At 33.7% G+C, this 23470-nt stretch overlaps 1 protein-coding gene across 5 annotated transcripts; it reads left to right on the top strand.

Moving 5' to 3' along the window:
• The first annotated feature begins 20092 nt into the window (after positions 1-20092).
• LOC105421542 (uncharacterized) lies at positions 20093-22864 on the top strand. 5 transcript variants are annotated; one of them, XR_016049399.1, is made up of 4 exons: positions 20306-20702; positions 20796-20888; positions 21070-21139; positions 22490-22864. XR_016049399.1 is itself a non-coding variant. In XM_088858301.1 (4 exons), exons 1-4 carry the CDS (start codon positions 20625-20627, stop codon positions 22641-22643), a joined length of 342 nt encoding a protein of 113 aa, XP_088714427.1. In that variant the 5' UTR covers positions 20308-20624; the 3' UTR covers positions 22644-22864. The 5 variants fall into 5 exon arrangements, 1 of the variants encoding a protein (XP_088714427.1); XM_088858301.1 differs by having other exon boundaries at positions 20308-20702; positions 20849-20888; XR_016049397.1 differs by lacking the exon at positions 21070-21139 and having other exon boundaries at positions 20093-20702; positions 20796-21004.
• Positions 22865-23470: the final 606 nt, after the last annotated feature.

Here is a 23470-nt window from a genome sequence, read left to right as displayed (position 1 = left end):
TTTTCTGGCCACGAGTCTCATTCATATGGCTCAGACTATGGTTTTGTAATTAATTACCCATTGACTGGTGTAGTATTCAAAAACTCGGTGAGCCAACTCGGATTCGTTAGGGTATCCTTGAGTTGGGTAGTCCAACACGGGGATCTTAAAAAAAAAAGCTTAAAAAAAAAATTCTAAAAAAGAAGAAATTTATTTGTCATTTGTTTTTTATATATATTTTTTATCATTTTGGCAAAGATTGAAAAGTATTTTGGCCAAGAATACTTATTATTATTATTGTTTTCCTTGTTTTTGGATTATTTTTAAAATATCTCCCATCACAAATTGATTTTTTAAAATCCACATTTTTGCAATTTTTTAGACCTTTAGATTACTCAGTTTGGCTAGCGGGTTGAGCCCCGTGGTATGGTCTTGTTTTCGAACACTGGTTTTGTTTGTGTGATTGAACAAGTGGCACATGCTCCATACCCTCAGATAACTAGTGAACTTGATATACAGCGGTAGAGAACACCGGCGTGACAGATGGGTCCGAGTATTATTTTAACAGATTGTTATCATAATTACTTAAACAAAATGGTTATGTTAAGGTAATAAATTTAAGTCCATGAAACAAGGCGGTCCCTAAAATTAAAGGAAAATAATTTGGTAGGGCTGCAACCCTATTAAAATAAGTAAAGTCTTACTTAATAACTCATTAAAAATTGTAATTCAAGCATTGGAAGATTTTTACATCGGACATTATCATTTTTATTAAAAAAATTAAGGATGGCAAACTCTAAATCATAGTTTATAATTTAACAAATTATCTAGATCTGGATGATTTTTAGAGTTTCAAATTTATTGTCGATGTTGAAAATTGATTTTAGAACCATTATAGCGTGCTTCCATACTAAGATTTGAAAGTCTTTTTATTTGCTTTTCAGGCTTTATAGTATCCAAAATTAAAAGGGATTGTGAGGTTATTATAGGAAGGGCTACCCCTCCCCACAACCGTTTGTTCAGTCACCATGTTACGACTAAACAATGTTTGTCTTTGATTTTTTACTAATAGATTGACGTGCGTTGCATCTGTAAATGTAATGAGAAATAGAAGAATGACAAAAATACTACAGAGAAAAAACGAAATTAGTAATACATTTTACTATAAAATGTGAGCATAGATAAATTAAAATAAAAATAAATAAAAGAATAAAAGAAATCAATAATACAATTTCAATATACTATTCTAATAATAGATGGAGGTTAAAACATCCTTATTTCAATATTCCAAAGAATTATATAAAAATATTAGAGTTGTGAGCATTTAGAAATTTGTTGTAGAATACTTTAAATGGAATTATAAACAAAATTTAAAATAAAGAAAATTTGCGTAAAATAACCTCAATTTATATTCGAAAGCTCTTATAAAAAGGAATGTCATTAATGAAAGTTTGAAGCATAATAAATTCAATATTTACAAAATGCAAGATATCTAAAACTGATTTTACATTTGGTCCAACATATTTTATTTAGGACACTTTAAAATTTCAATTTTTCAAAAATTCAATAAAATCGGTACCCTTTTTAAAGTGATTAAAAAAATCCTAAAAAAATAAAGCTGGTTTCCTGCTTTTGGTCAAGAAAAATGCAATTAACTTCAAACTGTTAGAAAACATGAAGAAAGGGGAAAAAAAAAGAGAATGGTATTAGTCATAGAGATTATTGGGAATATGAAATTTATAGATTAAAAATTAGTATGCCAGTTTGGAATAGTTATAAAATTTATAATAAAATATTTAAAATCATAATTTTTTTGAGAATCATGAAAATTCACAATTAATTTTTTAATGAAATGAAAATATTTAATTACAAAGAGAAATGCAATGATAAAATCTATTGGAAAAGTATAAAAAATGTTATTTGGAATGAACTTTTATGCATTTAATTTTTTTTAAAAATTAGTTTCATATAATTTCTAAAGTATTAAAATAGTAAAAATTAGAAATAATTTGGTAGTAAAAAAAATATTGGAATAAAATATAGTTTTCTTTTATCTATTTTTGTGAAGAGATTAACAAGGCATATACGTGGTAAACTAGTATCTCATTTATAGGGATTACTCTGGTTTATCAGAGATATATAAAGTTACAATTCTTGCCATTCAGGAAATAAATCTTATTACAACTGTAATCCCACAAAATAATAAACTCAATATAGGAAGCTATAGGAAACTCAATATCTTGTAATCCACAAGATAAGAAGATTAATATCTTGCATCTATCAACACTCCCCCTCAAGTTGGTGCGTAGATATCCAGGGAGCCTAACTTGGACAATTCTAATGGAATTTTGTCTTTGCAATAGTTTTGGTAAAAATGATTGCACTTTGGTTTAATTCGAACATGAGGAGTATTAAAAAAATTTTATTGAACCATTTCTCTCACAAAGTGACAATCAATTTCTATATACTTGGTTCTTTCATGAAAAACTGAATTGGAGGCTATATGCACAGCTAGTTAATTATCAGAGAACATCTCTACTGGATTGATATTTGGAACCCCATATCTCAAAGTAGTGATTTTAGTCATATTAATTCACTTGTAGTAGAGGCAGTACCTTTATATTCAACCTCTTTGTTTTTTTCTTTTTAACGTAACTAAGTTTCTTCCAACCAACTTATAATAGCCAATAGTGGACTCGTGTCAATTGGATTACCCACCCAGTCAGCATCAGAATAACTAATAATATTAGTGTGATCATTTGGTTTTATTCAAACACCTCTGCTAGGTGACTGCTTAAGATATCTGAGAGTCCTTTTGATAGCCTTCTAAGAGCATGCATAAATCAACTCACAAGGCTATCCGCATACGTTATATTTGGTCGTGCCATAGTCAAATAAATCAATCTGTCCACAAGTTCCTAAAAGCGATCCAGATCTTCAAGAGGTTGTCCATTTCTTGAATTAAGCTTGTAATTAATATCAATAGCAGTGTCAACATGTTTGACTCCCAGTTTTCCAGTTCTTTCAACATGTCTAAGATATATTTCATTTGATGAATGAAAATCTATTTTTTAAATATGCCAATTCAATACCAAGAAAATACTTTAGTTGACCAAGGTACTTGATATCAAATTTCTTGTAAAGATAATTTTTAAGCTTTATGATTATTTCTTTATCATCACCTGTCATGACAATATCATCAACATAAATGTGTGAAACTGTTGTATTTGAAGTTCCTCTTTTTATGAACATCTAAGAATCAACTAAACTTCTAAGAAACTCGACATTCATTAAAGCTTAGCTGAGTTTGGCATAGTGTGCGCAATTCGATTGTTTAAATCCATGTAAGGCTTTCTTTAATTTACATACAAGACCTTTCTCTTTTGGTTTAGAATAACTTGGAGGAAGACTCATATAGACTTCTTCTTCAATGTCACCATGTAAGGAGGCATTTTTAATATCCATCTGATGTAGAGACCACCTCCAATCAACTGTGATAGACAAACGAATACGAACCGTATTTCATCTTGCAACTGGTACAAAAGTTTATTTATAGTTAACTCCAGAAGTTTGGGTAAATCCTTTGGCCACCAACCTGGCCTTATACATCTCAACAGACCCATCACTATTATATTTTATTTTAAAAACTATCTACATCCAACTGCTTTCTTCCCTTTAGGTAACTTGACAATGTCCTATGTATGGTTCTTGTCAAGTGCTTGAAGTTCCACTCTCATGACCTTCCTCCACACAGGTTGGAAAATAACATTTTGAAAATTAGTTTGCACAAAATTATTAGACTAAACAACAAAAAAATTGGTTTTCATAGGAAATATGATTTGAAAATTGGTTTGCACAAAATTATTAGAAGAAAACACAAAAAAAATAGTTTTCATAGGAAATATGATTTTGAACAAGATAATAAACTGCATAATAAGCATAAAACTCTTGAAGTCTAGAGGAAGGTTGCGAGATAAGAGAAGGCTTGTGCAAGGGGGGATCAGGTGGGGCCACAGTGGAATCTTCTTCTTCTAAACTAGTTTGGTGAGTTTCATAGGTATCTTCAGCTTCACCTTGTTCACTATGACTTGTTTGGGGTGTATTGGACACATCACTGGTACTAATATTAGGCAAGGGCAAACTAACTCTTGAACTCTCTCATTTAGTCATATTTTCCAGACCACTACCAATGTGTCATGGAAATATAACATTGTATCAACAAATTGAACATATCGAAAAATATACATTTTTCTGGTTGTGGGATCATAACATTTGTATCCCTTTTGAGTAGAGGAGTATCCAAAAAAGATACATCTCCTAGAATGTTTAATAAGTTTATCCCGGTTATGCCCATCCACATGAACATAAGACACGCATCTAAATACACATAAATGAGACAAATCAGTTTTTTTATCTTTCAAAACTTCAAGGGTTAATTTATCCTTAAGAATTTTTACTCGGAAGTCTGTTAATCAAGTAGTAAGCACTTAAAGCAGTTTCAAACTAATAAATTTTTGGAACATGTATCTAAAACATCAAAGACCTCGTAGCTTAAAAAAAGTGTCTATTTTTCCTTTCAGTAACTCCATCATGCTAAGGTGTTCCAACATAAAATGTTTGGTGTATAATATTAAGATTATATAAATGCTCAAAAAGCGCTTTGTTCACATACTCTGTGCCATTATCAGTTTTCAGAATTCTACTATTGCCATTATATTGAGTGAAAATTAGTTTGAAATTTTTTTTAAATATACGAAAAACTTGTTTTTTTATTTCAATAAATATACCCAAGTAGCACAAGGCCAATCATTTGTAAAAGTAACAAAATATTTAAAACCAGCATAAAAATCAACTAGGGTTGGTCCCCACACATCATAATTTATCAAATAAGAGGGTTCATTTGAAATTTCTATAGAAGACTGAAAAGGAAATCTCGTTTGTTTCGAGAATCTGCAAACTTCACAAAAATGAGAGTTTAAAGATAGAGACAACATTAAAATTTTCAAAACTTTATCTGAAGTGAATAAAATTCTCCAATCCCACAAATTATTAATATCAAAATTATTTTGATAGGCAACCAAAGCCTTATTATCCTGATTAATAAATATAGCCTAGAAGACAGTCTTCCTTCATCAATCTTCTTCCCTGTGCCCTGATCTTGTTAAGACACAGAGTTGAAAGAAAAAATAACATTGTCGTTCATGCTTTGAGTAATTCTATTAACAGACATCAAGTTAGGGATGGCATAAAAAAACTTCAGAGTTATGAGACTTGGAGAAAAACTTTGTCTTACGAACACCATAGATAGGGATTAAAGAACCATTAGCAATAAATATAGAGTTCATATTTTCATTAATTTTGAGGTTGGATAAACAATGCAAGTTGTCAGTCATATGATCTGTGGTTCCTAAGTATAAGGAAAAGTCTCACGGGAAGACATGGAAGCATGACCTGTGTTCGGGAATAAAGAAGAAAGATTATGTGTGAATGAAGAACTATTGTTGTTACTTGGTTGCTGATAATGATCACAGTTCTAATGATGAGTTTGAGTGGTTGCTATCTGAGCAATATATCTGTTGGTTGTCCTGTTATTAATATGCATTAAGTGTGGGTATATACCCACATCTATCTTTCATATGTCCTATATTGTTGCAGTGATCACATCTATGACGTCCATTGTAATAATTGTTGAAGTCTCTACTTCCACTATTGTTTTGAGGCCTTTTTGTTTCATATTGCTCATTATTAGCAACCAGGAAAAATTTTTTAACACTTACTTCAAAGGTTTTGATATCAAGATTCATGATTTTCTTCCTAGCTATGAGTTAAACTTTAGATTTTTCGAAGAGAGAACAAAAACCAGCTTTTGACCAAGCAAGATAATTAAGTCCATTCAAAGGACCAATAGTAAGTTTTATGTTAGAGTAATGATCAGAATCAATAATTATAAAGAGATAATAAGAACCATAAGACTGACCAAATTGATAACCAAGGCGATTAAAGAATACAAGATGCCTCAACAAGAACCGATCGAAGATCCGAATGAGAATTAATGTTTCTCTCTTTTTCTCTCTCCAGAAAATGCCGATGTGCATACAACTGCCTCACAAGAAGATACCCAATGAACCTTTTTCATGCCAATTAAGTTTGAAGAGAGGGTTGTTGCATCACACGTTTGTAGTAAAAAATATCTTCTCTGACCCTCTATGCTTATTGCAAGTTCCTTAATTTTGTTACTTGCCAAATAACATATAGCGGGGAAACGTCCCACTATATAAAAAAAATCCCACTATGGAAAGCTGTAACAAGGCCATCAAAAATCGCCTACAAAAAACGAGAGGGATACAAGCCAATTTTTGTTTTCGTAGATAATGTGATTTGTTAATTGAAAGCAATAGAGGATGTGATGGATAACATAATAACCCACAAGTACATAGAGTTGTGAAGGTGCCTTTGACCTTTCAACACATACTCATGCTCAACAAAAAAGCGGATCAAAACCTCATCTAACAATGAGAGAGATGCATGAAACAAAAAAAACACCCTACTATGGAAACAAGATAAAGGTCACGGTGCTTGCAAAAGTAGGAAAAAAATGAAAGAGAGAAAGGAATGGCTTTAACTCGCTCCACGACTATAAACGAACCCATAAGGTATGGACGATCAAGAGAGATGAAGCAACCACCGGTGAGCAATGGATCGCTACTGATAAATCGGCTCGCTCTGGTACCATGTAGAATTTGCAGCAAGAGAAATAGTGATGAGAGAGATATAAAGATCAACAAGACTGATACGTGGTTCGGTAATGATGCCTACACCAATAGAGGGTAAACTAGTACTTCATTCATAGGGATTACTCTAGTTTACTGGAGAGATATAAAGTTACAATTCTTATCTTTTAGGAAGCAAATGTCATTACAACTGTAATCCCACAAAATAAGAAACTCAATATAGGAAACTATAACAGACTCAATATCTTGTAATCCACAATATAAGAAGCTTAATATCTTGCTACTATAACGGTCAACATACATGTATGAGAAAGCCAAAAGAAGAAAAAAGAAAAAAATTAACTCATTTCCTCACAAAATGAAATTTTCGATGATATTGAGAAAGAAGTAATATCACTGACTACAAAAGAAAATAGATTAGATAACATGCATAAAAGTATTGGAATAAATTTGAATAAAAATCCAAAATAAATCAAAAGAATAATAATCAAAAGAATACAAATCCAAAAGAAAAAATAAATAGTTGAAGTATATATATTAATTAAAATGATGGATCAAAATAATAGCATGTTTTATTTAAATATTGGCTTTAGAGAGAAGAAAGATTCACCTTAATTACTCGAATATTTAAGTACATTTAAAAAAAAGAATAGAAGCATGATAAATCAACTTATAATATATACAAATACTGATAAAAGAATATTGGTAAATAAAAAATAATATTGTTGAGAAAGAAATGTTACATATATATTTTTTGGGTAAGTCAGTGGGGGAGAAGGCCCCTTACTCGGATTTTCATTAATAGAAAAAAAAATGACATATTATTTTACAACCCTATTATAGGGTTGTTGCATCAAATCATGTAGTACAAGAAGGGAAATAAAGTCTAGCAGATGACTGTGCCAAATCGCGCCGCCCGAATAAACCGTTGCTCTCTTAACGAGAGACTCAACTACCATGTTTGCCTTGCGAAAGATATGAGCAATAGACCACCTACGGGGCAAGAGCCTCGCACGACAATTATCAGCTATTGTATGTAATCTCCAAGGAGCATGACGTCAGTTCTGAAATGCATCAATTAGAAGAGATAAGTCACTTTCAATCTGTATCGGGAAGCAACCTGTCTGAATAACCAATATAATATTTTTTTCTAGAGAGCCTTGAATATTGTACGGTACACGAAATCTTTATCAAATGCCACCACAAACCACCTTTACAATTTCTTATAAGCCCACCACCTCTTGCCAAATCAGGATTGCGCGAAGACGCACAATATTCAACTTATAACTCTTGGCCTGAGGAAATGACAATGCAATTAGGATCTAGCGTTTTGACTTATACTGGAACCAAGTAATTTTTAGATCCCAATAGATCTCAATAATAACCTTTTTTGATCGATGAAATGCCCATTTTTTTCACTTTTGCTAGAGCCTTAACATGAGTAGTACCCAATTGACAATCTGCTCTCTTCTCATTGTGTTCGATCTAAAGATTCTTCTGTTTCACTCCTCCCAAAGAAACTAGATAATAGTAAAAAAAATAGCCATCCAGATATTGAGAAACTCATCTAATTTGGGCTAACGAACTACGAAGAATATCCTGAGCTGAAGATCTGATAACAAATCTCTTACCACACCACCGTGCTACGGACCGCGAGACACCTTGGGAAAAGGTACAATGAAACAAGAGATGACATATGTTATTCTCATTGTTCCTGCAAAAAGGGCAAATGTTGGCCATATGAATAACTCATTGCTAGAATATGGCTGTAATCAATAACCGACTACGCATTGCAACCTAGGAAAACCACTTAGCCTGTGGATAACATTCACATACCAAAGAGTATGAAATAAAGGTTGAGATGGACGTATATATCGAATGAAGTTCCATATTGCCTTCATAGAAAAGATTTCATTGGCAGAATCAATCCATACAAATAAATCCTTCTTAGGCTTTAAGGGGAGAGTATAGCTCACCACATCACTCCATATGTTGTTTAAGATAGTTGAAGAAGAAGAAGGCAATGCCCATGATTGAGGGTTACCATCAATAAAATCAGCAACCTTGCTACGTCTTGCAATTTCCCCCCAATCCATCTATCCATTTCCATCAAAGGAATCCCTAATCAACTGAATAGATTGCCAAAGGCCCATCAACAAGTTTACTATCTGACCATTACCAATCACCACTGAACATTATCCCTTAGCTGAGATAGGCCAAAGCGAATGCCCTTCCAAGTATGGGAACAACCCCTCTTCGCTATAGACTCTCAAATGAAACACATTTTGAAGTACTTGTACTTGAAAAAACATGCGACTAAAGAAGATGGATTTGCTATAATCCTACAGGCTAGCTTCATCATTCCTGCCGTATTAGAATCTGCCATATCTCTCACCCTAGCCCACCCTCCTCCTGAGGAAGGCTAACTGTCCTCCATTTGACTAGATGAACACCCTTAGTCTCTGCAACTTCGGCCCATAAGAAGTTCGGTTGAAGCCTTTCTATCATGTTACAGGTTTTCTTCGGTAGCATAAACGATAATAACTAGAAAATGGCCGAGGCACTGAGAACTGACTTTTGCAGTTGCTGACGTCCGACATAAGATAAGTATAAAGATCGCCATGTACCTATCCTACCGATCACCTTTCCAATCAAGCGCTGATAATAACTGTGTCGAAGATGGCTCTGAAATAAAGGTAGCCCCAGATAACTCACCAGTAAGGCACCCTCATTGAATCCCGACTTTCTTAAGATATGACCTCGACTGCCTTGAAAAACTCCAAATAAAAATTCCTTGCTTTTTGAAGAATTAAGCAACTGACTAGTAGTATTTTCAAAAGATGTAATAACCCTCTTCATGGAAGTGGCAGAAAAAAAAGATACCCCACAGAAAATAACCATATCATCAACATAAAATGAGTGAGAGACCTCATAATCACACCTAGACGGGCAGGATTTAGGAATCAATCCCTGCATCATAGCCTGATCTAGTTGCCTGCTAAAGAAGTTCATGACAAAAATAAATAAATAGGGAGAGAGAGGATTTCTTTGTCTCAAACATCTTTTCCCCTTAAAAAAACGTTTAGGGAAGCCATTTCTCAAAATTGAAAAAAAAATAGTCGAAATACATAAATGAATCCATGAGATAAAAAGTTGTGGGAACCTAAGGCATGTAACCTACTCACAATAAACTCCCAAGAGACCCTGTCATAAGCACTGCTCAAATCAATCTGCAAACACATTTTCGGTCATGTCGAATTCTTATGACAAAGAGACATGATCTCATCTGCCATGAGAATATTATTTGTGATAAGCCTATCCTTCAGGAAAGCAGCTTGCCTAGGATCAATGATGCTCTAAAGGACAACTCTTAAACAATTTGAAATTATATTGCTAATGATTTTATAAAGTACGTTACACAAACCAATAGGCCGAAAATCTTTCATTATAGAAGGGGCATCCACCTTTGGAATCAAACATATGAAAGTATAATTAATTTGCTTTAGGGACATACCTTTATTGAAGAAATCCTTTAAGGCCTTATAAAGATCCTTATTGATGATCTCTTAGGAGAATTTACAGAATTGAACTGAAAACCCATCCGGACCAGGAGCATTCTCACTTCGCAGGTCCTAGGTAGTAGCCTTAATCTCCTCCATGGTGCCATCCTCAACCAAGTTTTTAGTCCGGTCAAGATTTAACGTACATGGCAGTAGAAACTGATATGCCAAGAGTGGATCAATATCATTTTCTTGAGCAAGCAATTCCTAAAAAAAGGTGATCATATGCCTATCAATGTCACCCTCAAAGGCTAGTAAGGTTCCATTCTGGTATTTCAGATAATGATCCTGTCATTTTTTTTTCTAATCATAGTGGAAAGATCGAGGAACTTAGTATTGGAATCCCCGTCCTTAATCCAATTCTGTCTAAACTTCTGTCTACATAGCCTTTCTTCATGCCCCAAAAGCGTTTGAAGCCTCTGGGCACTTTCCTGCTCTTCTAACATCAATGCCTCGTTCAAAGATCAGCAAATAAACTATCATGCAAAGAAGATAATTGATGCCTTACTGCTATAATGGATTCACTAACATAACCGAAGACCTCCTTTTTCCATTTATGTAGATTAGTCCTCAATGTCTTCAGTTTAGTCACAAACCAATACATAGCCGTGCCTCCAACTCTAGTTTGCCATGAGGTAGAGATCGCATTCATGAAGCCCGGGTGCTTTTCCCACATAGAAAAATATTTAAATGGCTTTGGTCCAACCGGTCTCTCATCAGAAAATTGTTACCAGTAACGAACATTGATCAGAGTTTCATTTGGCAAGGAGCTCCACCTTTGATTTCGAAAACGCCAGAACCTAATCGGTAGTTGCCATTGCACGATCTAATTTGGTTCTTATTCACCTCCTACCGATCTGGCTAATAGACTAAGTAAACCACCCCCTAACTAGCCCGACATCAGATAAAGCACAATTCGACATGACTTGGGCAAAATCACCCGAGTCTAATGGTAAAGAGTGGCTTCCTCGTAATTTTTGCGAGCTGTTCCATAAAGTATTAAAGTTCCCCTAAAACTCACGAAGGCTCTGCCCTATAGTCATCATATGATTCCACAACGGAGCTCTCTAAGATATTGAGTTGAAGGCATAAACCCTCAAGATAATTGACACTCGACTATTACATATTCTAGTGGCTTCCACTGTTATCATCTGGTCATTTATGTCGAGGATATTGATAGAGTATATTAATTGATTCCAAAGCATCAAAATTCTAGATTTATCATTACTCTCATTTGCAATAAAGTTATTGTAAAAGCCCATTTTTTTTGACAAAACCCGATTCAACTCTGCAGGCAACTTGGTTTCTAAAAGAAATAAATTACCAATATTTTGTTGGTTTTTAAGGGTTATTATGTCAAAAAATCTACCCGGGCCTTGATGGTCCCTTACGTTCCATGATACAACAGCAAAAACTTTAGGATTTTGGGTGCTTAGTAAGGGAAGCCTTAGCTTTTATGGCTATTGGGTGATGATGAACCATATGAAAACCCCCTTTCTTGATATTAATAGCTGCTGTATAACCCTTAGCTTGAGAATGAATCCAACACCCCCTCTGTAGGAGTATGAACTTTCACGCGCTTGCTAGAACGTCTCACCTTGTCAGCTCCATCCACAGAAGGAAAATTGAAGTTGATGACATTACAAATCAATTAGATTCATTTGAATTAGAAAACCAAATATGAATTTTTTTCATACTTTACATCATGGAGAAAACTTGCATAGGCATAATGCACAAGTTAAAATTAGATCATCAACAGACATAAAATCAATAAATAAAAAAATTCAAAAACGAATATTTATGTAATAACAAAAAAATAATTCTTAAAAATTATTGCTAAATGACTTTAAAGGTAAAAAAATTCTAAAGAAGGTGATGAGCTAGGGAGTTCTCTCTTCTCAAATTAATATCTCTCTTCTCTTCTCCTTCCGTACCCCTCTCTCTCTATAACTCCCTCCATACCCCCTCTTTCCCCATAAGCCCCATCCGTCTCACGCCCTCTCTCTCTCTCTCTCTCTCATGCCTTCACTTTCTTTATCTTTCCATATATTTTTTATTTGAACTCATTAATTTAGTTAGATTAGGAAAAATAATTTTTTCTAGGATAAATATTATAGTTTTCAAAAAATGTATTGGATTAGGATAAAAAAATCCATCCAGATTCTTTATATTATATATATAGTTTCTAAAATACATCTCTAGAGTCTTTCTCAAAAATTTTAGGATATTTGAAAAAAAAAAATTCTATCATTTGTTATATCCTGACTCTTTCTTTTTTATGTAATCTCTCTAAAACCTAAAAAGTGAATTTGATATTAATTAGAAAGATACTCTATTTTAAACTCTCTTTACTTCTATGACATATACGTAACCTTATCTCTATGTATAGGGCTCATTTTTATTCTTTTGACACATGTCTACCCCTTAACTTGGCTTAGTAATGTAGTATAGATAAATTATCTCGACTTGAAATTTGATGCTTGCCCTCCTATCTTAAAAAGAAAGATTTTAGATAATAATATCGAATAGATAAATCATATGATTTGGTTGAATTAGTAAAGGTATGAAAAGCACTAAAAAAACAAGTAGTTCTCCAAGTTGACTAATGAAGATGAGAAACAAGTGAAGTATAAAGCTTGTCTAGTCGTAAAACGCCTTTGACAGAAAAAAGGTATTGAGTTTGACAAGATATGTTTGCTTGTTATAAAGATGTCATCTATTTGTGTGATTCTAGATCTACTGCAAGCTTGGACCTAAAGATGAAATTATGAGATGTCAAAATTGCCTTTCTTGAAAGTGACTTGAAGAAAGAGATTATATGGAATAACTAAAAAGCTTTGAAGGGTAAAGAACACTTGGTTTATAACTTGAAGAAAAAAACTTGTATGGATTCAAACTCACTCCCAAGCAATTATATAAGAAGTTTGATTCATTTATGTCGAGTCATGGGCATAAAAGGACTTTGCAGATCAGCATATTCATTTTAATTATGCTTCTGCTTTATGTTGATGACATACTAATCGTTGGGTACGATATTCATAGGATTCACAGTTTAAAGAAAGAAGTAAACAAGTATTTGTATATGAATGATTTGGGGATAGGGCATTAGATTTTAGTTATGAAAATAAAACATGCAAGGCAAACAAAGAAATTGTGGTTATCACAAGAAAAATATATTGAGTACTTGAAAAGTTCAATATGAAGAATACTAAGCTGATTAGCACAACATATCATGCTAGGATAAAGCACATCTGTATCTGTTATCATTAAATAAGGAATGTCTTAGAGAATTAGTTGATGCAAATACATAAAAGCCCTATAGATCATAATCCATAAAATAGGATAACCAAGGCCCTAATAAGGATAAGCAAGAGCTTCGTATGCTCTTGGCAAGCATGGATACTACTTGAGTATGGGTATACTGGCTGCAAAATCTACTAAGTAGGGAGAGATTTTTATATAGTTTTTTTAAAGGTGCTTCTAGTCTCATGCGGAGTGGGGGCTATTTTTTGAAAAAAATTACAAAAGGATAATTTTTAGAAAGAAAAAAGAATTAAGATTTAGAGTTTCTAATAAAAATAAGTTTTCTTATTTATGTGGGAGGGGTAAGTCAAAAAATTATATTGAGAGATTGAGGTCTTTTATTTATCTTTTTAGGACTTTTTGAGGTACAGAAAATTGACATAGAGTTTTTCTTCTAAAAATCTTAAAAGCTTTAACTTCTTGGATAGTTGAAGGCAGTGTACTCTAATAAGGTTGGAAATAAATGCTTGTTTTAAAAAGAGAAGAAAATTGATCCCATAGAGGTAACTTTGTACTCTTTTTATGTCTTTTCCCAAATCCTCAAGTAACGATTAATTAATTTGGGAATAATGATTTTAATTAGTTTTTTACGTAGTGGATTTCATTTGTGGTGCCCTGTGGTTTTTCTTTTCTTTTGATGGGTTTTCCATGTAAATCTATGTGTTTGGTTGGTTTCTAGTTTCATGTACATTTGCATATTTTTATTTCTTTGAAGTTTAATAATTGTTTTGAATCACACATAGATGGGAAGGCATAGTTTCCCAACACCAACTATAGACACAACTTGAAGCTTAGGTCAAGTTGACTCTTGGAGTGCTGACCCACACTCTAGATTTGCCTCATGGCTCCAGAGTGCAGGTCAACAGTTGTAGTGCCGACCAACATTTTGGGTTTTCCATAAGAATCCATAGTGCGCGTCGTCACTCCAACTACCGACCCAACTTGAGCTTTAGGTTAGGTAAGCATTCCAAATGCCAACCACATGTTGGGTTTGCCACGAGGATCCAGAGTATGGGTTAATATTCGAAGTGCCACTCGGCCTGTGATAAATTGGCATGGAAAATGGGTATTTTCACAATACCACAGTTTGACAGCCTAAGTCAAGAATTTGCTCGCAGGCATGGAGAGGTATAGCTTTGGGCATCAATAGGTTGCAATCTAATGTTAGATGGGTGATCGATAATGGGAGACAGATAGATTTCTCGAATGACCTACGGTTATCAGAACATTTATTGTTGGAGGTCTGTGGCATAGATAGTATCTTGGCGACTGGCTCTTCGATCTTTGTTAAGGTGTCTGATCTCCTAGACACTTAGACGGAATCTTCTTTCATCCTTTTCTAGTTTTCTCTTATGGGAGGTTCTTTCTCATGTTACCTATTCACCTACTTATGGATCACCTTGTTTGGATTCATGCAGCTGATTCTTTTCTCGGTTAGGAGAGCTTGAGAATATATTAGAAGGGATGCAGCTGTGAAATCTTATTTCAGAGTCTTAATATCTACACCATCTCTCCCAAGGGCAAAATGGTTCGCCTGGTTAGCTTTACAATTCATGTTAGCCACTTTGTCGCTACTTCAATTGAGGGGGGCCTTGCTTCGGCCTCCACCTGTCCCTTATGTTTTCATGATGAGGAGTACTCACACCACATCATTAAGCAATGTACATTTTTTAGCTCATCTAGAGATATATTATAAATAGATTTGAGAAGTGCTTCCCCCTAGAGCAGACACTATGACCTTGATGACCACATGAATTGAGTTTATACTTCGATCCACATGAATGAAGTTTGTTTGGAATTGTGTATTTTTCATTATTATTTAGTGCCTTTGGATAGAGCAAAGTTTTCAAGTTCATAGTGAGGGTAACACGCCTAGAGAGCTACTGCTAAGGTGTAATCGTTGGGTTAGATCGTTGGAAAAAGCTAATGATTGGGCATTCCATTCTGTTGAATCTAATATAGCTTCCAACCTAACCTACATTAGAGATTGGTTCTTTCTCATGTTCACATCCATGTGGTGTGGTTGCATTCTCGTTTAGGCTTTTCTAAGCTTAACATAGATAGGGCCTCTAGGCACAATCCAGGCAATACTGGTTGTGGGGTCATTATCATGAGTGATAGAAGTAGATTTATTGCGGTATTTGCAGCCCCTTTGGGTTTTATTTCGAATAACCCAATAGAATTCCTCACACTTGAGAAAGGTCTTCCCCTAGCAAGGGAATTAAACTGTGTACCTCTTGTCATTGAAGGCGACTCCAAGCTTTTTGTTGATTCTATGAATCGTTGCTGCAGGTTACCTTAGAGATCGTGCATAATTTTGGCTAACTGTATATCTATGCTTGCATCTTTTGCTGACTATCTATACATAATCCAACATGCTTATAGAGAAGCTAATACAGTTGCCAACTCTTTAGCAAAAGAAGTGGTCTCTATAAATGAAGAAACCGTATGGCGTGCTCGTCTCCTTGAATTTGTAATACATTTCTACTAGTATTTCTTTGCCAAGAGTTGTATGATTGCTTATGTAACGACTAAATAAATTGGGCAGGTGCCCGATATCCCCATTGATTCACCCAAAAACACAAAACAAAGAAAGTTGAAGTGGTCTCACGTCTTGGTCCCAAGGCAAATAAAGTTGAAGCAATATGATTCTTTCCTAATCCTAATGCATTTGAATAAATCTGAATCATACATGGCTTTGCTCAAGCGAAAAGATTGAAAAGTCAACCCAAACCCATAGATGCCACAACCTATTTTCTAAACTTGAAAGTATCTAAACATTACTTTTAATTTTAAAACCTGTTTGCTAAAACATCTATTTCTAAAATCCACGACCCTATCTTCAAAAGCTTTCGATACACTCAAATATACATTTAAAAAATCTCTCATTGTTTTCTAAACCTTTGCAAATGTTTTCTAAAATGAAGAAATGGAACCCTGCAAATGATGATTGTCTCGTTTGTTTATATTCATGGTCATATGCCCAATAACAGGTTGCTTCATTCCAGCAGTAGATTGAGGCAAAATCTTCCTGGGCCTACCAAACCTTCTTAAGCCTAACTATTTTAATGTAAAGGGTGCAGCCTATTATCTTTGACAAGACACTACCTTCTCACTGAATTTGAATTAGTGAAAACTCCCTGTATTATTCCTGCATAATTTGTTCTTTTTGGACTCGGTGATGATGCCATTCTCCTAGGGTTCTAAGTGGTAGCATTAGCTAAACAATTATTTGACATTCCTTGATGGTTTGGATAACTCTCACAAGAGGGGCTACCATAGACACCTGAATTTCGACCAGAACATTGGAACTGTCTAGAGCACATACATAAACCTCGCAAGCCACATAAGTTCACCTAGAAGGGCCATCATTCTCTACTACAATCCATGCCATGCCTCCTCAACACTTTCACAACACCAAATCAAAAACTACTTCCTCTGCAGTCCAAATGGCCTTAGACAAGGAAAAACACATCGTAACAGCACCTGCAATAGTGCGAGTCATGATGGTAGCTCGTGTTCGTATGTCAGCCGCTTGTAGTTGTACATTGGTCACAAGAAACCGACCTATGGCTGCTTGCAATTGAGCATGACCGTAAGCAGTTAGGCCCTAACATAAGGCCATGTAGCCTTGCAGTCAGGGCCTGACCACACATGGTCCACCCGTAACCGAGTGTGGCAGGTGTCTCCTCGTGGCCAATGAGCCTCGTTTTCCACGCCCCACTAGGGGGGTCGGGGGGTTAAATCTTTCATTCGTTCGATCAATCTCACCCTTAATAGTTGGTTGTTCATTTGCATTCTAACTTTGGGGACACTCCATTAATGTGGTAACCCTCTATGAGGGCACATTTTGGTCATCTATCTGATGTTTTGGTCCCCTTCCAGATAAACTCTCTCATTCTCCTTTATTGCTGTTATTTGCTATTTTCAATGCTTTTTTGGACTCGGGATTTCAAAAACAAGTCAATATCACGAGGGCTGAGAATTTAGTGGATCTAAAACTCGAAATTTGGGTCCTATCCGGATTTGGGTATGGATCTTGATCCGAAATTCAGATCAGGATCCAAAATCTAAAGCCGAATAGTAATTCGGGCGGGATCCGGGTATAGTGGATCCAACCCAGTATTTTAAAATGATATATATTATTTTATATAACTACACATATGTTATAATATATCTACGAGTGCAATTTGTATAGATCCTAGGCTTTAACAAATCAAAGTAAAGCTCACCTTCGAATAATGTTAAAAAATGTAGTTTCAATACTGGAAATCTTTATGATAGCCTTAAAATATATTGTCATCTTTAATTATAAAAGTTAAAGATTAAAAATCGTGTAGTTCGAGCGGATGGACGAAAATTTGAAAATCTTGAAAATTGATGGTAAAAAAATATATTACAAGATGCACTATTTCCAAAACTTGAAATCATACTTCTCTCCTTTCCATGCATCTTGACGTTGGGATGATCAATTTGAGGATATTTGGGCATCAAAACAACATCTTCTAGTGAAATTTTTGAGGTGGGCTCTAATTTAATTGCTTAGAGCCTCGACTCTATATAAACTTTTTCTTTTATATATATATATATATATATATAGGAAAAGTTTATATAAGGTTGCAACCTTAAAATGTAGAATTACAAATGCACCTCAAAAATCTATCGGAAAGGCTATTTTAATATTGAAAACCCCTCATTTTGACCATCTCGACATCGAGATGTATGAATATATAAATAAAAAAAGTTTTTGAGTCTCATAAATAGTGCATTTTGCAACACATTATCTTGGCCATCCATTTTCAAGATTTTCATATGTTTATAGATCTCCTTGAGTTTAACTATTTTTGTAGTTTAAAATTTTCTATTTAGATATGAAAATAGATTTCAAGGTAAACCTAAGAATTTTTTACAACAAAATTACATGTTATGATAAAATTTGGAGGTGCGCCATAATTGGATTGTTTAAGGTGTTTAAGGTTGCAACCATATAGAAACCACACCCATATATATATATATATATATATATATATATATATATATATATATATATATATATATATATATATATATATATATATATATATATATATATATATATATAAAGAAGTCTTCCCAATACCTATAGGCAACAATGAACAGTGATTTTGTCTACCCTCATCACCGTCCAAAGTTCATCGCACAGTCACGATTGTCCAGTAGTATTTAATTTTTCATTTTTTCTGTACAAATTGAAATGATCTGAAATTTGGAGCATGTGTATAAAAAATTGATCAATTTGGTCCATATGTAAGACACACCTAATAAAAATATGAAAAACATAATTCGCCAAAAAACTAAATTGATCAAAATACCCCAGAAACATTTTGGTGGTATTTTGGTCAATTTTTTTCATGTAAAATATGTTCTTGATATTTTTCGTAGATTCATATTTTTTTTATGAACATACTCTCCAAATTTCAGGTTATTCTGATTTGTAGAAAAAAAATGAAAAATGAAACACTACCGACAATCGTGACCGTGCGATGCACGTTAGATGGTGGTGAGAGTAGGCCAAAATGAACAGTGATTTCGCCTATAGGTGTTTTGTAGTATATATATATATATATATAAGGCATGGATGATTTCAGCCCACAGGCTGATTGATATAGTGTTAGCCAATGGCCTAGATTGAATTTGGGTCGATTTGACCGTCTACAAATCAAAATCACTTAGAAAATTTTGGCGTAACACTTAATAAAAATGTAAAAAAAAATTCATAAAATATAAATTGATCGAAATACCCTTAAAATATTTTGGACGTATTTTGGCCAATTTGTATTTATCAAATGATTTATATTTGTATAAAAAAAAACATTACAAATTCAAATATGAAATGAGGTCGTGACCATAGGATTGGACCTAGATTCAATCTGGGCCGTTGCTGACATTGTACCTATCAGCTCGTGGGATGACAAGATCATTTCATATATATATATATATATATATATATATATATATATATATATATATATATATATATATATAGGAAAATTCTTTTCAACGCCTATAGACGAAAATGAACAGTCATTTTGCCTACCCTCATCACCGTTCAAAGTTCATCGCAAGGTCACGATTGTCCAGTAGTATTTCATTTTTTTTACAAATCAGAATGATCTGAAATTTGGAGCATGTACATCTTAACGAGGCACACCTAATAAAAATATAAAAAAAATAATTCTCAAAAACAAATTGTCCAAAATACCCCAGAAATATTTCGGAGGTATTTTGGTAAATTTATTTCATGTAAAACATGTTTTTGATATTGTTCGTAGATTCTTCTATTTCTTATGAATACATGCTCTAAATTTCAAATCATTCCATTTTGTAGAAAAAAAATGAAAAATGAAACACTACCGGACAATCGTGATCGTGCGATGAACTTTAGACAGTGATAAAGGTAGAAGAAATCACTGTTTATTTTCTCCTATATGAATTTTGTAGTATCTTCCGATATATATATATATATATATATATATATATAAAGAGAGAGAGCGAGAGAGAGAAAGAAAGTAATGATGTTATAGGACCCTCCTACACCAACAAGTGTGGGAACCCTACCGATCACCGTAGGATTTTGATTTAGATGTGAAGGTAAAATTTGAATCCCTCTCCTTTTCTCATTAAAAAATATTTTCTTTCTCGTACCCCTGCCCTTTTTAGTTGTACTTCTTTTTGACCTCTCTTCATTTGGTTTCTCTCTCGCCTTTCTATCTCTACTGTCCTCACTCTCATCGTCCCGCTGGATCTCTATACCCTTTTCTTCTCTTTGCATCCCATTCTCTCCTCCTCCAATCTCTCTCTTCTTCTTCTTCTTCTTCTTCTTCTTCTAATAACCCATCAAGCCCTAGACGGATCTCTATACCCTTTTCTTCTCTTTTCATCCCATTCTCTCCCCCTCCAATCTCTCTCTTCTTCTTCTTCTTCTAATAACCCATCAAGCCCTAAACGAAAAACTCCTTTCTCTTCTGCTTCCCCAAAATTAGCCACAAATCAAAGCTGATTCCTTCCAAATATGGAAGATCAAGAAAATGGCTCAGGATTTCTTCAGTTAACAAATCAAAGAGCAAAGAAACAATACAATCAAAATCACGTATGTTGACTCCTTCCATTTTTTTTTTGAGAAAAGTCAAGTTTTTTTTTGAGTTATAAAAATCTAATCCCTTGATTTTGGGTGGCTTGTTAGCTAATTCAATTAGCTAAAAGCCCTTGCTAAAGCTAGAGGCGTGTTGGTTGCAGTTGTCTATAGAGGAGGGAAACCTCATTTCTTTAAAGGCAGGTAAATCATGATAAAATAGAGGTATCTTATTGTAAATCTGATGAGCGAGAGATGTAGGAAAAACCTACGCGGATCCTTCTCAATGATCATATCAAAAAGGCTCTCATTGCTATCAGGTGAGGATTGAAAAGTCTCGGTCTCTCATTTGAGTTTTCTGATTGTGGTTCTTTTCATTTTATAGTTAGCAGACTCACTCTAGGCCAAAAAAAAAAAGAAAGAACTCTTTACAGGAGTGGATCAGATGAGTCAATGTAAGTTAGCCCTTTCCCTCTAAGATAAGAATGTGCTATTGAGGAGAAACAAGAAACATAGTGGGAAGTGGTTGTTGTTCAGCCACCCAATTATGATGAGAAAGTTGAATAATCAGTTGTAGTTTTTTATTTTTTTGAATTTTTAGGTTGTAGATTTCATGAGCTTCTGGTTAAAAAAAAAAAATTGATTTTGTTTTTTTAATTATTCTTACAGGAAATTAATGTATTTTGGGTAAAAAATAAATGATTTTCTTTATAAGGTATAATGCCCTAGTCACGATTTTTGTAGTGTGTAACCAGTGCGTTCTGATGTTTTTGTTTGTTTGTTTGTTTGTTTTTTATGTTGTGGATTTTGTGAGCTTCTTTGACAAATGACTTTGAAATGTTTTTGGATGAACTCTATATCAAGATATCTGTGACTTTTTATTTGATTTGTGAAATTCTGTATCTTATTTTTGTGGTTTTTTATTTTATTTGAATTTTTAAGTTGTAAACCCTCGACCTGATTTTTCGGCTTGAACATTTTCAAGTTTTATCTTAGTTTTGTTGATTGGCACCTTTCTTTATATGCAACATTTAGCTTTTCTCTTATGGGTGCAAATTGTCTTAGTCCAATTGTATGTTTAATTGTCCATGGAATACAAAATCTATATTTGATTAATTTGATGAACGAGGGTTCTAATTACCATTGATTCAGTGATTCAGCTTATCAATTTATCCCTTATCATGTATAGTAAAGGTTGATTTTTTTTGTTTATTATATATTGTTGATTAGGGAATGGTAGATGGTAGGGCAAAGATCATGGATATCATGGACCTACAAATAGCTGTTGAAGAATCAAACAGTAAACTTTAAGAGTAACAAAATTAGCTTGGAATCTGATTTTTGTAATGAGAAAAAATCAAAGTTTTCTTGTTTCGTATATGTTGGTTATCAAAAGAGATAATTTTGATTGAATCTGATCAGATATTGTTGGGCTCTGTGTTGTGTGATTGATGAACATTTCTTGTCGTTTGTTCCTTGATTAGCTCTAATATTTAGATTAGTGAGCTACATTGTGGGAACTTGGGAAGAAATCATAGTATTCTTGTTTTGTATATGTTGGATACAACTTGCTTGGCAATAATTCTGGGTCCATGGGGAATCCATTGTCTTTGTTAGTTTTGGTAGATATTCATTGTTACCTTTCAATTTTTTTCCAAGCTTTATAAAGCATAATGTTTAGAAAATTGAAGCATATTTCTTAAGAGAAAATTAGGTTTACCTTGTGATTACTAAACGTGAATACCTTGTTAATTGGTGCTGATTAACAATGTTTTGAAATGAATTTTCTTGTATTAATTAATCAGAGCATCGTGTGGCCAAATCCAAAGGTCTAGCTGCAAGCAATTGCAACAACTCGGTTTGATGATGGGTTGGAAGATGGAAGTTGGATTCGAAACCATTCTCGATAATTTGACATTAGGTCTGAAGCCCTGTGAGAGAAGCTCAAGCTCCCCATAAGCTCTATGTACAAAGCAGAAGTGTAATTTTCTACGGAAGAAACTTTTAGCGAGAAATTATCTGTATAAATTCATTGATGCGTGGGGTGTTACGAATGTAATAATGAGTGATCATTGTATTCTAAAGCACTACATTGGGGTTGTGAAAGTTTGTATCAATTTGCAAACATGGGTGCTCTTTGTTCTCAATTTTAAACAAGGATTTTTACTTTTTTTGTAGCATGTCTTGTGGCAATCTCTGTGAAGGAACTGTTTCTTGTGTATATCTTCTCTAACTATGGTTTTTGTCATATAAATTCAACAAATTAATTCAATTAATGATCCACACTGAGAAGTCTTAGATGCCCAAATTGTGGTCAACTGAATGTGCATATTGAGTAGTTTTTCATAATCTTCTTTTGACAAGCATTTGATCTAGATATGAAATAAATGACATTTGCATGTGAGGAAACCAAGGACCATAACATTGTAGATTCAAACTTTGCATTTGGATCCGAGATATAAAAATAAAACTCCCCAATTAATGTTTGTTCTTTTTGGTCACTCATCCAAATCTATAAGCTTTCTGATACATTCATTGAATACAAATTAATGACGTCTATTTATAATGTAATTTAGCTCTATCCATGTGATTTTTAAGCTTTCCTGAAGATGGGTTTTGCTATAAAATGTTATCTGTCTCTCTCATATGGATTTCATTCTCATATTGAGCAATATAAAAAAAGCGATGATGAATATGCTACAAATTCCATGGTTGAAGTAAACTATTGAAGTTTAACATACAGACCCAAATTTCTTTTTAATGTGTTAATTGTTGTGTTAATATAA

The sequence above is a fragment of the Amborella trichopoda genome, chromosome 2 (assembly GCF_054954075.1).
Source record: "Amborella trichopoda isolate Santa Cruz 75 chromosome 2, AtrichopodaSantaCruz75HAP2 v2.0, whole genome shotgun sequence".
In the NCBI taxonomy this organism is placed as follows: domain Eukaryota; kingdom Viridiplantae; phylum Streptophyta; class Magnoliopsida; order Amborellales; family Amborellaceae; genus Amborella; species Amborella trichopoda.
Note: the sequence above shows the minus strand (reverse complement) of the source record. Positions and strands in the feature narration are given on the sequence as shown.

What these genes read in the sequence shown, in the direction of transcription:
- LOC105421542 (XM_088858301.1), top strand. Translation starts at nt 20,625, where the DNA reads ATGGAAGATCAAGAAAATGGCTCAGGATTTCTTCAGTTAACAAATCAA. An exon ending in AACAATACAATCAAAATCAC is followed by an intron (nt 20,703 to 20,848) that starts GTATGTTGACTC and finishes TGTTGGTTGCAG; the next exon opens with TTGTCTATAGAGGAGGGAAA. An exon ending in AGTGGATCAGATGAGTCAAT is followed by an intron (nt 21,140 to 22,489) that starts GTAAGTTAGCCC and finishes TTAATTAATCAG; the next exon opens with AGCATCGTGTGGCCAAATCC.